The sequence below is a fragment of the Naegleria lovaniensis genome, assembly GCF_003324165.1.
Source record: "Naegleria lovaniensis strain ATCC 30569 chromosome Unknown tig037, whole genome shotgun sequence".
Lineage (NCBI taxonomy): Eukaryota > Heterolobosea > Eutetramitea > Acrasida > Naegleriidae > Naegleria > Naegleria lovaniensis.
In genome coordinates, this window is record NW_025407859.1 from 221270 (window position 1) to 233562 (window position 12293).

Here is a 12293-nt window from a genome sequence, read left to right on the forward strand (position 1 = left end):
AGCGTCATGCCCTTGCTCTCAGTCCACCCAGAGCGCAAATATAAAAAAGTCCGCCAATCTATGGACGACCGATTAGTCCCTCAATGGCAATCAAAACGGTCAACCACTCAAATTTTTGCTTTTTTCACACCAAAAGAAAATCCCTCATCAACGGTTTCCGAGTGGTTGTTGTTGTTCATTGAAACACATAGATACCTCTCTCTCACAAAGAAGCGCTGCAACGACAACGACTGCTGCAGATATAAATCTATAGACAGACGAAACGTGTGCTCATCATCAATAGGGTTACTTGAATCAACTTTTTTCCATTTCAAGACGTTGCTACTTAATTGATTCTATCACCGTATACCTAACATTATATAAAAACTATTTTAAAACCATTGAACTATCCTTCTCCATTCGTTTCTCGTATACGACTATTCTCACTCGTACGACTGTTACTACTATTATTTGTTCAACCATCACAGCCAACAACCACTTCATCACAAGAGATTCTAACATCATCATGAAAGCTACCAGTGCTGCTTCCAAACAAATCAACCAAACAAGTAACGAACCAGCCGTTCAACGTATTCCACAAGAATGCAAACCCATTCCGAAAGAATTATTAAATCGAGAGGATTTTTATTGGGATACCCAAGAAGAACCTCATCTCCGAAGAAAGTATGAAATTTTGAAAAAGTATCCACAAATTGAAAAATTATTTGGTGTGGATTATCAAACCAAATATCAAGTCATTGCTTTTGTGTTGATTCACTTGTTGATTTGTTATTTGGTGAAGGATCAAGCGTGGTATATTATGGTACCAACGGCTTGGTTGATTGGTGGAGCTTTTACTCAATCATTGACTGTTGCTATTCATGAAATTACTCATGGGTAAGTTGGTTCAAGTGTGTGTGTGTGATTTGATTTGATTTGATTTGATATGATTTGATTCCATTCGGGTTGATTTTTTTTTGTAAATATTTTTTTGTATGCGTGGAACATTTCCAAATGTTCGTTGAACCATGTTCCACACATGTTGTTCCAAACCCAAAATTGTTAATGGAATATGATATTCAATCGCTCATCATAAATGATTTTCCAAATGTTGTGAACCTGACACACACAAACACACACAGAATGTGCTTTGATAAACTCGAGCACAATTATTATTTTGCCATATTTGCAAATCTTCCAATGGGAATTCCTTCAGCCATGACCTTTAAGAGATATCACAGTGATCATCATTGGTATTTGGGTGTTCCATTATATGATGTCGATATTACCACACGATTGGAGGGAAAATATGTTCGATCGAAATTCTTAAAACTTCTTCACATGATTTTCATTGGAATTGTTTATGGTGTGAAACCATTGTTGGTGGCTCCACGTTCTCCAAATGCATGGGAATTGTTGAATATGGCTGTTTCATTTACCTTTGATGGATTATTGGTCTATTTTTGGGGTTATAGGGCTTTGATTTATTGTGTATTGACAAGTTTATTGGGTTTGGGTTTGCATCCATTGAGTGGTCACTTTTTGTCAGAACATTGGTTGACAGAGCCAGGACAAGAAACATATAGTTATTATGGACCTGCCAATTGGTTCATGTTTAATGTGGGTTATCATAATGAGCATCATGATTTTCCAAGAATTCCATGTTCCAGGTGAGTATACTTGTTGATGACATTCATTTTGAGAATAACACATATTGAACTCATTATTGCTTGAATGAACAGACTTCCATTGTTGAGAAAAATTGCACCAGAGTTTTATGATACTCTAGGATATTATGAATCGTGGTCATCAGTGGTTTACAATTATATCATGACCGATGGCTATAATCCTTTCGTTCGTCAAGTCAGATCGATTGAAGTTCACAAAAAGGCAAGAAAAGAATGGTTCAACCGTGGTTATACTGAACATGCATGTTCTAACGAGTCTGATCAACAATGAGCTTGGATTGTCATACTCTCTCTACAACAACTCTTCACACTACTACTACTACAGGTCATTCAGATCACTCACTTTTATATTTTAATTTCTAATATATTTTTATTCCAAGTTTTGTTGAGGTGTGTCTCTTCACGAATACCGAGCTCAGAAATATAGTTACCAATCTTCATACGAGTGCTGTTGAGAGGTGTCCAACCCAAAATCATCTTCCATGAAACCTCGGTCATCATAGTCATCATCAAAATTAATGGGCTCTTCTTGAACGTACGAGCTGTCAAAATGCTCATCCATGGATCCACCAAATTCATCATATGAAGAGTGTTGAGGTTCTTCAAAAGTCTCTTCCACTACTGTCGAGTTTTGGGTTGAGAGATTGTTCGAAGGGTTAGCAGCAAGGGTGTTATGACTGTTCACTTCTTCCTTAGTATTGGTTTGCTGTTTTTGAGAACCATCCGAGCTTTGTGGATTTTCTGATTTCACTTGATCGGTAACAGGTGATGAATTTTCAGTTTTCACTTCTGTCGTTTTGACAGGTGGTTCTTTAGTCTTTTGCATAGCTTGTTCTTTCAATTCTTTGAATTGCCTTCGAGCAATGAATCCTCTGGCGAGTAATTGCATTTGTGTTGCTGCATGGTCATAAATCGAGAGGTTGTCCTGTTCTGTTTGCTGCTGCTCATCATCAAATGAATAATTTCCTCCTACATCGAAATTTTCTTCAATTTCACCATAAGAAGAAGTGAGTTGAGATTGTTGTTGAGGCGTGGTAATTTCCTGTGTGCCATTAGGTATTCCAATGGGTGGTGGATAGGAAGAAATCGTATTGTCATTGCTTGGTAAGACAATTGGTGGATACGGATAAGGAACTGGTGTCATGACTGCACTCACATTGTGCTGCTGTGCTTGTTGATCTTTCAATACAGAAATTTCATCGAGTAGAACTTTGTTGGCCTTTCGCAACTCCTTCATCTTGGTTTGAAGTTGTGAAATTTCCGAATCTTTTTCTTCACATTGATTTCTTAAATTGAGAATTTCGAGATTTCGTGAATCGACCAAATCGTGTTTCTCTTTCAATTGTGCTTTCAAGAATTGAATCTCTCGTTCCTTATCAGCCACTTGATGTTCAAAACTGGCCACACTCGATCGCAAGATTTGTGAGGATTGAGTTTGCAACTCGTTTTCTTTACACATATTTTCCTTTTCTCGTTTTAAAAGCTCAACTTGTCGTTTCTGATCTTCGAGTTGACTTTCAAAATTGGTTCGCAACTCTTCAAGTTTGTTTTTAAGCTCTGAATTTTCTTTTTTGGTGATGTTGCTTTGAAATTGTATTTCGTCGCTTATTCTTTGCAACTCGCTGTTCGATACTTTTAACTCTGAATTGGTTTGGTAAGAGTCGTCCAGTTTTTGTTGCAATTCTTTCAATTTCGTGGTCAACTCCTCGATTTGATGCTCTCTCATCGAAAGTTCAGAGCTTATTCCATTGTTGTCGTGTAAATGTCTATTCTCTTCAGATAAATGTACATTTTGTTCCTTGTAATAATCTTGAACCTGTTTCATTTTAACAATTAATTCTCGAAGTTTTAAATTTTGTTTGTTCATTTTGTCATTCTCGTCTTCGAGATCTTGCATGGCTGATCGTTCTTGTTCTAAATCTTCTACTACTTTTTGCAAACGCCTTGATTCAGTATAGTACGCTTTTAATTCTGTCTCTAATTCTCTCACCCGTGTGTATCGAGAGTCAAGCTTGATTCTTTGAAATTCTGTTTCCTTTTCGCCTAGAGCTTTTTCAAGTTCTCGAATTCTAGATTTAAGACTTTTAACGAGCTAATAATAATGTGACGTGAGGGTTGAGTGGTTCACATTAAACTTACATTAACCTCTTTGAATAAATTTTCATATCTGGTGCCTTTGGTTTCGACGAGAGCGTGTGCCCGAAGCAATTCTTCTACTTGTTTCTGTTTTCGAATGCTGTCTGCTTCTGATTTTTGAGCAAGGGTTTTCAAATTTTGATTGTCCTTTCGAAGAATTGCAATTTCTTGTCGAAGCTCTTGTAAATCCATATACATTCCTTCCGGATCTTTGTAAAAATTCGAAGGAATGGTTCTCTTTTTCATGTGTTTGTTTACATTGGACAAGTAGTTTTGAACTACTTGTTTCTTGGATAATCCATTCTTGTCGAGCACACTATTCGTACTTCTTGAAGACGCAATTGGAAAATTCTTGGGATGAGGTATACTCGATAATTTGTATTGAGGTTTTGATTTCATTGAACCTGCGCTTGATGGTCTGGTGCCTGCCGACGAAGGTCTGGCACTTCTACATGAACCAGCCGAGTTAGATTTAAACCACTAACAAAATAAGTACAAACCTTGGTCGTTCGATTTCTCCTTGATTCTTTTGAAAATCAAGCAACTCGTCATCAGAGTCATGTCTTGTAAGGTTGGAATGACCGCCAAATGGTAATGGGTTTTTGTTCGATCTGTCACTGCGTGTGGAATGAACTTCGAACGGGTCCCTTTCGAAAACTTTTCGATCTTCAAATTTATAATTTTCTTTTTGATTTTCCTTATTTGATGATGTCATTTCAAGATAACCCTCGGAATGATGTTTCGAGAAGAGTGATGAATGATGAGGACTGGCTCGTACAGATGTGTTTGTATTGTTATTAGGCTTACTGTTGTTGTTGGTGCTCGAATTTAATTTCGAGAGAGCAAGAGTGGTTGTATCATCTTTGGATTTTTCAATGGTTGATCCTGTGCTGTGATGAGAGTTGTTCAGTAACGATTGACGTTTTTGTGAGTCAGATGGTTGTTGTACTTGATTCAAGGCTTCTTCTTCCTCCTCAATCAACGAATCATAGGGATTTCCAATAAGTGCTGAAGATCCGCCTCCAACATCAAGTTCATCTTCAGAGTCTTCCTCATAATTATTGTTGTTATACCTCGATTGGAAAAACATGGCTACACGTGTAATGATGATCTATCTGGTCAAAGTGTTACCACCTAATCCGCCGTTGAAACAATTTTTTTAAATTTGAGAGGCATTCGTAACTTTTGGCGGGCTGATATATTACTCAATTGAGATAGTAGTCATCCTATGGTCAATCATGGTAAGGTCAATTGATGTGGAACATCAAATGTTCATGATTTATCAATTTTGGCCATTTTGTATTAGAAAGGGTTATTTCTTATATTCCTTAAGAAGAGCCTCCAATTGAGAGCAAGTCTCTTGTACTTTAAGAGTCTCAATTTCATTTTGAGCGAGCTTTTCTTCGAGTTGTTGCTTCACGTCCGACGGTAGATTAGGATGCATTTGTTTCAGATATTTGGACTTGATAGTAGCAAGATGTTGCACCTTCTTTTGCCACTTGTCAATCTCCTTTTCCAATTGGAATTCTTCTGGAAGTACAAGTTGAGTCATGATGGTACCTTGAGGAGTTGTGACGGCTGTGGTGGTGAGAACTAGCCGATGAGAATGTTGTTTGGATTGTTCTTCAGAGATGAATTCGATTGTGTTGAATTTGGAGAGAGTTTTGACAAGCTTGCATTCGTGATCATCCATGGAGAATCCAAGTGCTGATCCATGTTGGAAAATGTAAGCAACGAGTTCTGTTTTTGAAGGTAGTTGAAGATTTTGTTTCATGGATCTGAGTTGTTGAACAATTTGGAAGAGCTTTTCGAATTTATCTTCAATCACGGCCTTTCTGTTTTCTGATCCACCAATTAGACTTTTCAAATTTTCCTTTGTGAATGATGTTGGATATGGACATTCGAGAATGCTCTTCGAAGGGACATAGCTCTCATTGTGTTGTGTTGAAAAATAGAGTGCATTGTTAGTACCATTCAAAGGACAACAATGGAACAGTTCTTCAGTAATAAAAGGCATATAGGGATGTAATAATTTAAGGATGATAATGAGGCAATAATTGAGAGTGTGTAGTGTGTTCTCAATGAGTGGTGTCATGGTCTTGGAGCTGTACAAAATAGGTTTGATCATTTCCAAGTAATAATCACAAAATTGATAAAGGAAAAACTGATAGATTGAATTGCAAGCATCGCTGAATAAAAAGTTATCGATGGATTGTCGCATTGTCTCGATCGTATCTCCAAGTTTCAACAAAATCCATTGATTCTGTACGAGTTGAGTCGACTGTGAATCCAATGACTCAAACGATTTGAGTAAAGTGGTGACCATGTCAACATCATTGCCATCAGTCGTGTAGTTGAATCTTTCAAAATGTGAAAAGCAAAATTTTGCAGACTGCCAAATTTTGTTGCACAAATGTCTATTAGCTTGGGCACGCATAATGTCTAAATTAATTTGTCTGCCTTGTTGTGTGTATTGAATGAGCGTAAATCGAAGAGCATCGGTACCACACTGTGGAATTCCGTTTGGAAACTCTTGTTGTATGCCCTGTAGAGCTTTCTTCATTTCTTGCTTGGTAATATTAGTATTTTTCTCGACACCCTTCCGTAAATCATCAAGTGAAGTTCCATGAATCATGTCAATAGGGTCAATCACGTTTCCAAGACTTTTTGACATTTTTCTTCCTTGTCTGTCTCTGACCATGGAATGCAAATAAATTTCACGAAAAGGTTTTTCTTTCGAGTCAGAGAGGTATGAACACAACATGACCATTCTTGCTACCCAGAAAAACAAAATGTCGCTACCAGTCTCCATGACTGAGCTCGGATAGCGACGTTGCAAATCATTCTGAACTCGTTCGTCCTTACTTGGCCAGCCAAATGCTGCCAGTGGATAAAGACCTGATGAGAACCAAGTGTCGAGAACATCTTCATCTTGTTCCAATATACAATTGGTGTTGGGCAAATATCGATGAAGTATTTCATTCGCTTCCTTTTCGTCGTGAGCGACAATCCATACATTTCCGACAATGGATGGATCTTGGGTGGATCGTTCAAAAATAAATGATCTAGTATTGCCGAGATTTTTCGTAGAGATTGCTTGAAGAATGGATGTCATATCGGGTGAGACAATTTTAAAGGCAGGAATTCTATGACCCCACCACAATTGTCTTGAAATACACCAATCATGAATGTTTTGTAACCAATTATTCCAGGTTTGTTTGTGATATGATGGATGAATTAAAATTTCGTCATTGTTCACAAGATCCAAAGCTCTCTTGGCCAATGTGTCACATTTTACAAACCATTGATTCAACAACATGGGCTCAAGAATATCTTTTGATCTGGAACAAATTGGTAGCTCCATTTCGTGATCCTCTTCAGAGATGAATAAATCCAATTCCTTCAATTTCTCAACAAGTAATTGTCGAACTACAAAGCGATTTTTTCCAGTAAACTCTTGAGGTACTTGGTCATTCAAGGTTCCATCCTTATTTAAAATGGTAATAAATTCCAAATTATTTCGTTTTCCACAATCAAAATCGTCAAAGGAATGAGCAGGAGTAATTTTTACAGCACCTGTTCCGACCTCCATGTTAACCAATTTGTCGTCACATATTATAGGAATTGTTCTCTCTGGAACGAAAGGATGTAAAATGAAATGATTGTGGAATTTTTTAAATCTCTCATCTTGTGGATGAATGGCTACAGCAGTGTCTCCTAACATGGTTTCCAATCGTGTTGTGCTCACATTAATATATCCAACAATGTCCTTGCTTCCAACACTGGAAACTACAGGATATTTGAACGTGTGCATGACTCCAAAGTCAAACGATTTTTCTTCACAACTAGGAACCATTACTTTTGTCTTTTTTTTTAACGACAAGTAATCTACTTCAATATCTGAAATGGCTGTATTGAGCTGGGGACACCAGTTCACTAATTTTGCGTCTCTGTAAATTAAGCCATCTCGAGCCAATCTCACAAAGCATTCCAAAACAGCGTTTGAAAATTGTGTATCCATTGTGAATACTTTTCGACTCCAATCCGTCATGGAGCCCATCGCTTTCATTTGTTGGTCAATTCTATTTCCATATTCCTCTTTCCATTGCCAAACTCTTTTCAAAAATTCCTCTCGTCCCAAATCGTGTCTTGTTTTTCCTTCCTCCTTTGCAATTTTCTTCTCTACTGCAACCTGTGTTGAAATTCCAGCATGGTCTACACCGGGCACCCACAACACATTATAACCGTTCATCTTTTTGTATCGACATAAGGAATCTTGAATGGAGGCTGTCAGAGCATGGCCAATATGTAAACTACCAGTAACATTCGGAGGAGGAAGTAAGATGGTGTAACTCGGAGCAGACGTTGAGCCTTGAGAATTTTCTTTGAAGAGGCCCTTTTCTTCCCACCATCCATACCAATCTTTCTCTACATTTTGTGGTTCATAACTAGGTGCCAGTATTGTATTCAATTTGCTGTTGTTATTGTTGGTGGAATTATCATCTAGTTCTGATGATGATGATTTTACATTTTCCTGCTTGTAATGAAATAATGCAGCCTGTTGATGTTGAATGAATCTCCCGTCAATGATTGAAATGTTTTTACTAAATGGCAAGAACCTTTGCAACAAATGATGATGATGCGAGAAGAATAGGGAATTTCCGAGTTTCTTTGGTGAAGCTCGATGGTGCAACGAAAGCATTTTTTGATGCCGGACCTACAGAAAACTGTTTCATTGGTTGAAGCTGAGTGTTGCTTGACGATCATTCCCAAATCATTTATAATTCCTTCGAGTAATGGGATGAGCAATTACTGAAAGGACTTAGTTTCGATAGACGATAACTTAAAGAATACAAAGAAACTTTGGCGCCACTCCAAATTCTTGAAATCACTCAAAAAATGCTCTCGACACATTCTCAGCAAGAGGCTTCTCCAAAACTCGGAGGATCTACATCTTCTTCTACCGACATGGCATCTCAACAACCGAATAATAATCATTTGTCTTCTACTTTACATCCAGAAGAACCAGAATGGCTGAAAACTCGACAATTCTTATCTCATGACTTTCTGAAGAAACATCCCGATGTTGTACAGCAACACAATTCCACAAATTTCTCAAACACCAACACATTAGAAAATTTACCATCCAAAGTTCAAGAGTACATGATCATTGAGGAATTATTCAATTGCTTGATGGGGTTTGAAGGAAAATATATCAAATGTGTGTCGGAACATGATCACGATCAATTAATGTCTGAAAATGGAACGCTCTTGATGGATAAAACCATTGACTCGTTCAAATATTCTCTGAATTGTGTGATAGATTCCTCTCTAACGGATTTGGTAAATAGAATACTACCTTTATGTGAAAAGCATGCAAGAGTTTGCAATTTTTTCGACAAAAGAGCTAGTTACGAAAATGGAGTTGTCTGTCAAGCCTTTTGCTCTGCTTTACGATCTCTTGAAAAAGAGTACATGATGTTCATTAACCAATTAGACTTGTTATTCAAACAGGATCAAGTCAACCTTCAAAAACTGTATTATCATTTGCAAAGCGGAGCATGGAAAACCATGGATATTCTTGACAGACTAATTGAAGAAATCACAAAAGAAAACGCTAAAGGAGGATCACTAATTAACATCATACAACGAATTTCTAAATCTATTAGTACAGATGACAAAACTCAAAAGCTTTTTAACTTTATTTTAAGCAAGTCGTGTGCTCCTTATTTTGAAATGATTGAAAGCTGGATATTTAAAGGAGAAATTGAGGATGTTTTTGGAGAATTTTTCATTGAGGAAAACAAACAAATTGTGAAGGAACAGCTCGTTAGAGATTTTAATTCAAGCTATTGGGAGTCAAAATACAGTATAACGAGGGAAGTTCCATTCTTCCTCTCAAAAATTAGTGACAAAGTTCTGGCATGTGGAAGATATTTGAGCTTGTTGAGTGAATGTGGACAAAAATTTGAAAAGAAGATTGTAGACAAGATTAATTTTGTTGACGGAAAAGCACTATCTATACTGGAAGAGGCGTATGCAAGTGCATGTAAACAAATTATAGATTACTTCTTTGGAAAGGTCAAGTTATTGGATCGTCTCCATTCTCTCAAACACTATTTTCTGTTCGACCACGGAGATTTCTTTGTGCATTTCATGGACACAGCAGAGCAAGAGAATGAGCTTGCAAAGAAGAGCACAGAAGTTTCACTCTCGAAACTTCAATCCTCGATTGATTTTGCTGCCAGAACATGCTCCATTCCCAATGATGAATATAGAGATGCTCTTTCTTGTAGTTTAAAACCACTGAATTTGGCAAGCTTTTTAAGCATTATCAAGCAACTCTCTTCTTCGAATCGATTAGATGCAGCACTGTTGGAGCAGCAACAATTACAAGAATCAGCGGCAATTGAAGGATACGAAGCCTTTTGTCTCGAGTACAATGTCGAATGGCCAATGACACTCCTCATTAACAGAAAGAATTTGACCAAGTACCAAATTCTTTTTAGGCATATATTTTGCTTCAAGTATACGGAAAGATGTCTCTGCAATACATGGTCCAATCACAAATTCTCCAAGGAGTTGAAATTGGGGAAAAGTTTTGCCTCATTCTATGCATTGAGACACAAGATGATTCACTTTATTCAACATTTCTTATCGTATGCCTTGATAGAGGTCGTGGAAAAGAATTATGTCGAAATGGAGCGTAAAATTAAGCAAGCGACCACTCTTGACGAGGTATTGAAAAGTCACGAACAATTTCTCGACTCCTCGCTCAACGGTTGTCTCGTCTCATCCACTGACGCCTTCAAATGTCTCAACAAACTTCTCACGTGCTGTAATCTCTTTTCCAAGTACATGAATCAATTCTCTTTAGCCATTTCGAATAACGTTGCAGAGGGACTGGCGACTGAACAAGTGGCACTCACCAATTATCAAACCTTTGAACATAGACGTGAACGGCTTGCTCAATCCTCCGAAATTGCAAGAAACACTGCTCATGACGACACTTACCATCGAAGCATGAACAAGTTCACTCAAACCTTTGAGAGTACTCTGAATCAACTCAAAAGTCACACCTCGCACATATTTACCTTGTCCATGAGCTTTGAGAAGGAAGATACAGTTGGAACGAGTAGCAGTGTATTTTATTGAAAAGGAGTATATAGAGTGGTTCAATTTTCTCACCAACGTTATGAATGTTCACAACAATTATTTCTTGGGCAATATACACCACCTCCTAAAATGGAAGTCTAATTTACAGTTTTTCAAAAAACACGACATACAAAAAAATGATATCTCCTCAAAACAGCCAAGATGCCATTCATTTCAACGATCGTGCTCCAACAGAGCATGAAGAGGACATGGAGCGACCTCTCTCGCCTGAATTATTGTATCGGGAACAGTTTGAGAAAATGTTTGATACGTACAAATCGCTGCAAGAAGAACGAGAAATGATCAATTTCGAGGAAGTTCGGGAATTACTCCAACTCTCTAACTTATCCATTTCTGCTGCATCGATTAAAGAAGTATTCGATCAAAAGATTGGCATTGAAAATAAGGCTACTCGGGAACAATTTGTATCCATCATGAGAGAATTAATTTCAACCGTATCAAACTCTCCAAGACAGGTCCTTAAACACGCTTCTCCTAATAGTAGTTCCATTGATTTTCAAGAAAAATGTATGATAGAGGTCAAGAAAGAAAAGTATTTACAGGAACATAACCGATACATCAGAGATCACCCTCTGTTGCATCAAATACTCTTCGATTTTATGAACACGACGCTAATTTATCAGCCCGATGATGTCTATTCTTTTGCAAAAGAATACTTTACAAAACTGGCAAAGGTTGAAACAAAATCAAACAAGCCAAAGAAAGTTTTAGTATTTTCAGGAGCTGTCACCTCTGCAAGTAATTTTGCTATCAAAATTCAAGCTACTTTCCCTCATGACGTTGAGCGAGCGGTGGGATATACAACGAGGAAACCTCGAGTGGACGAAATTGAAGGAATACATCATTTCTTTGTTCCTTCGAACGATGAGATGAAACAACTAATGAAAGAGAATTATTTCTACGAAATTGTACAGATAGGGAACGATTACTATGGAAATGCAAAAAGTGAAATTGATTCCATCCTAGAAAAAGACAAGGTTTGCATCATATTCGCAAACCTTAAAGGAGTTCAACAATTGAAAATGATTTTCAGCGAAGCTCAAATCAGCTCGTATTGCATTTACATCAAACCTGTTTCAATGAATTCGTTTGAAAATGCCCTCAACAAGATTAGTGACGACGAAAACCTGGATTACGCGAAAAACCGTGTCGCCATGATAGAAGACGAGCTCAGGCAAGATCTATCCTCCAACTACAATCTGGTCTATGAGATGAACGATGAATTAATGCCAGAGGCTGAAATTCCATTAGAATACGAAATGCCAGATGATTTGTACAAGTCCATTTACAGTTTCATTACGTCAAACAAGTAAC

The 12293-nt window shown here is 37.5% G+C and overlaps 5 protein-coding genes across 5 annotated transcripts; 3 read left to right on the plus strand and 2 right to left on the minus strand.

Annotated features, from left to right (window-relative positions):
- Positions 1 to 505: 505 nt before the first annotated feature.
- C9374_009120 (uncharacterized protein) lies at positions 506 to 1938 on the plus strand (the record flags this gene model as incomplete). The annotated part of the gene is made up of 3 exons (XM_044699273.1): positions 506 to 876; positions 1122 to 1649; positions 1722 to 1938. 3 exons carry the CDS (start codon positions 506 to 508, stop codon positions 1936 to 1938), a joined length of 1116 nt encoding a protein of 371 aa, XP_044544866.1.
- A 156-nt stretch (positions 1939 to 2094) lies between these two features.
- C9374_009121 (uncharacterized protein) lies at positions 2095 to 4893 on the minus strand (the record flags this gene model as incomplete). The annotated part of the gene is made up of 3 exons (XM_044699274.1): positions 2095 to 3759; positions 3807 to 4251; positions 4304 to 4893. 3 exons carry the CDS (start codon positions 4891 to 4893, stop codon positions 2095 to 2097), a joined length of 2700 nt encoding a protein of 899 aa, XP_044544867.1.
- Positions 4894 to 5115: 222 nt separating this feature from the next.
- Positions 5116 to 8505, minus strand: C9374_009122 (uncharacterized protein; the record flags this gene model as incomplete). The annotated part of the gene is made up of 1 exon (XM_044699275.1): positions 5116 to 8505. One exon carries the CDS (start codon positions 8503 to 8505, stop codon positions 5116 to 5118), a length of 3390 nt encoding a protein of 1129 aa, XP_044544868.1.
- A 197-nt stretch (positions 8506 to 8702) lies between these two features.
- C9374_009123 (uncharacterized protein) lies at positions 8703 to 10958 on the plus strand (the record flags this gene model as incomplete). The annotated part of the gene is made up of 1 exon (XM_044699276.1): positions 8703 to 10958. One exon carries the CDS (start codon positions 8703 to 8705, stop codon positions 10956 to 10958), a length of 2256 nt encoding a protein of 751 aa, XP_044544869.1.
- Positions 10959 to 11095: 137 nt separating this feature from the next.
- On the plus strand, positions 11096 to 12292 carry C9374_009124 (uncharacterized protein; the record flags this gene model as incomplete). Its single annotated transcript, XM_044699277.1, has 1 exon — positions 11096 to 12292. One exon carries the CDS (start codon positions 11096 to 11098, stop codon positions 12290 to 12292), a length of 1197 nt encoding a protein of 398 aa, XP_044544870.1.
- Position 12293: the final 1 nt, after the last annotated feature.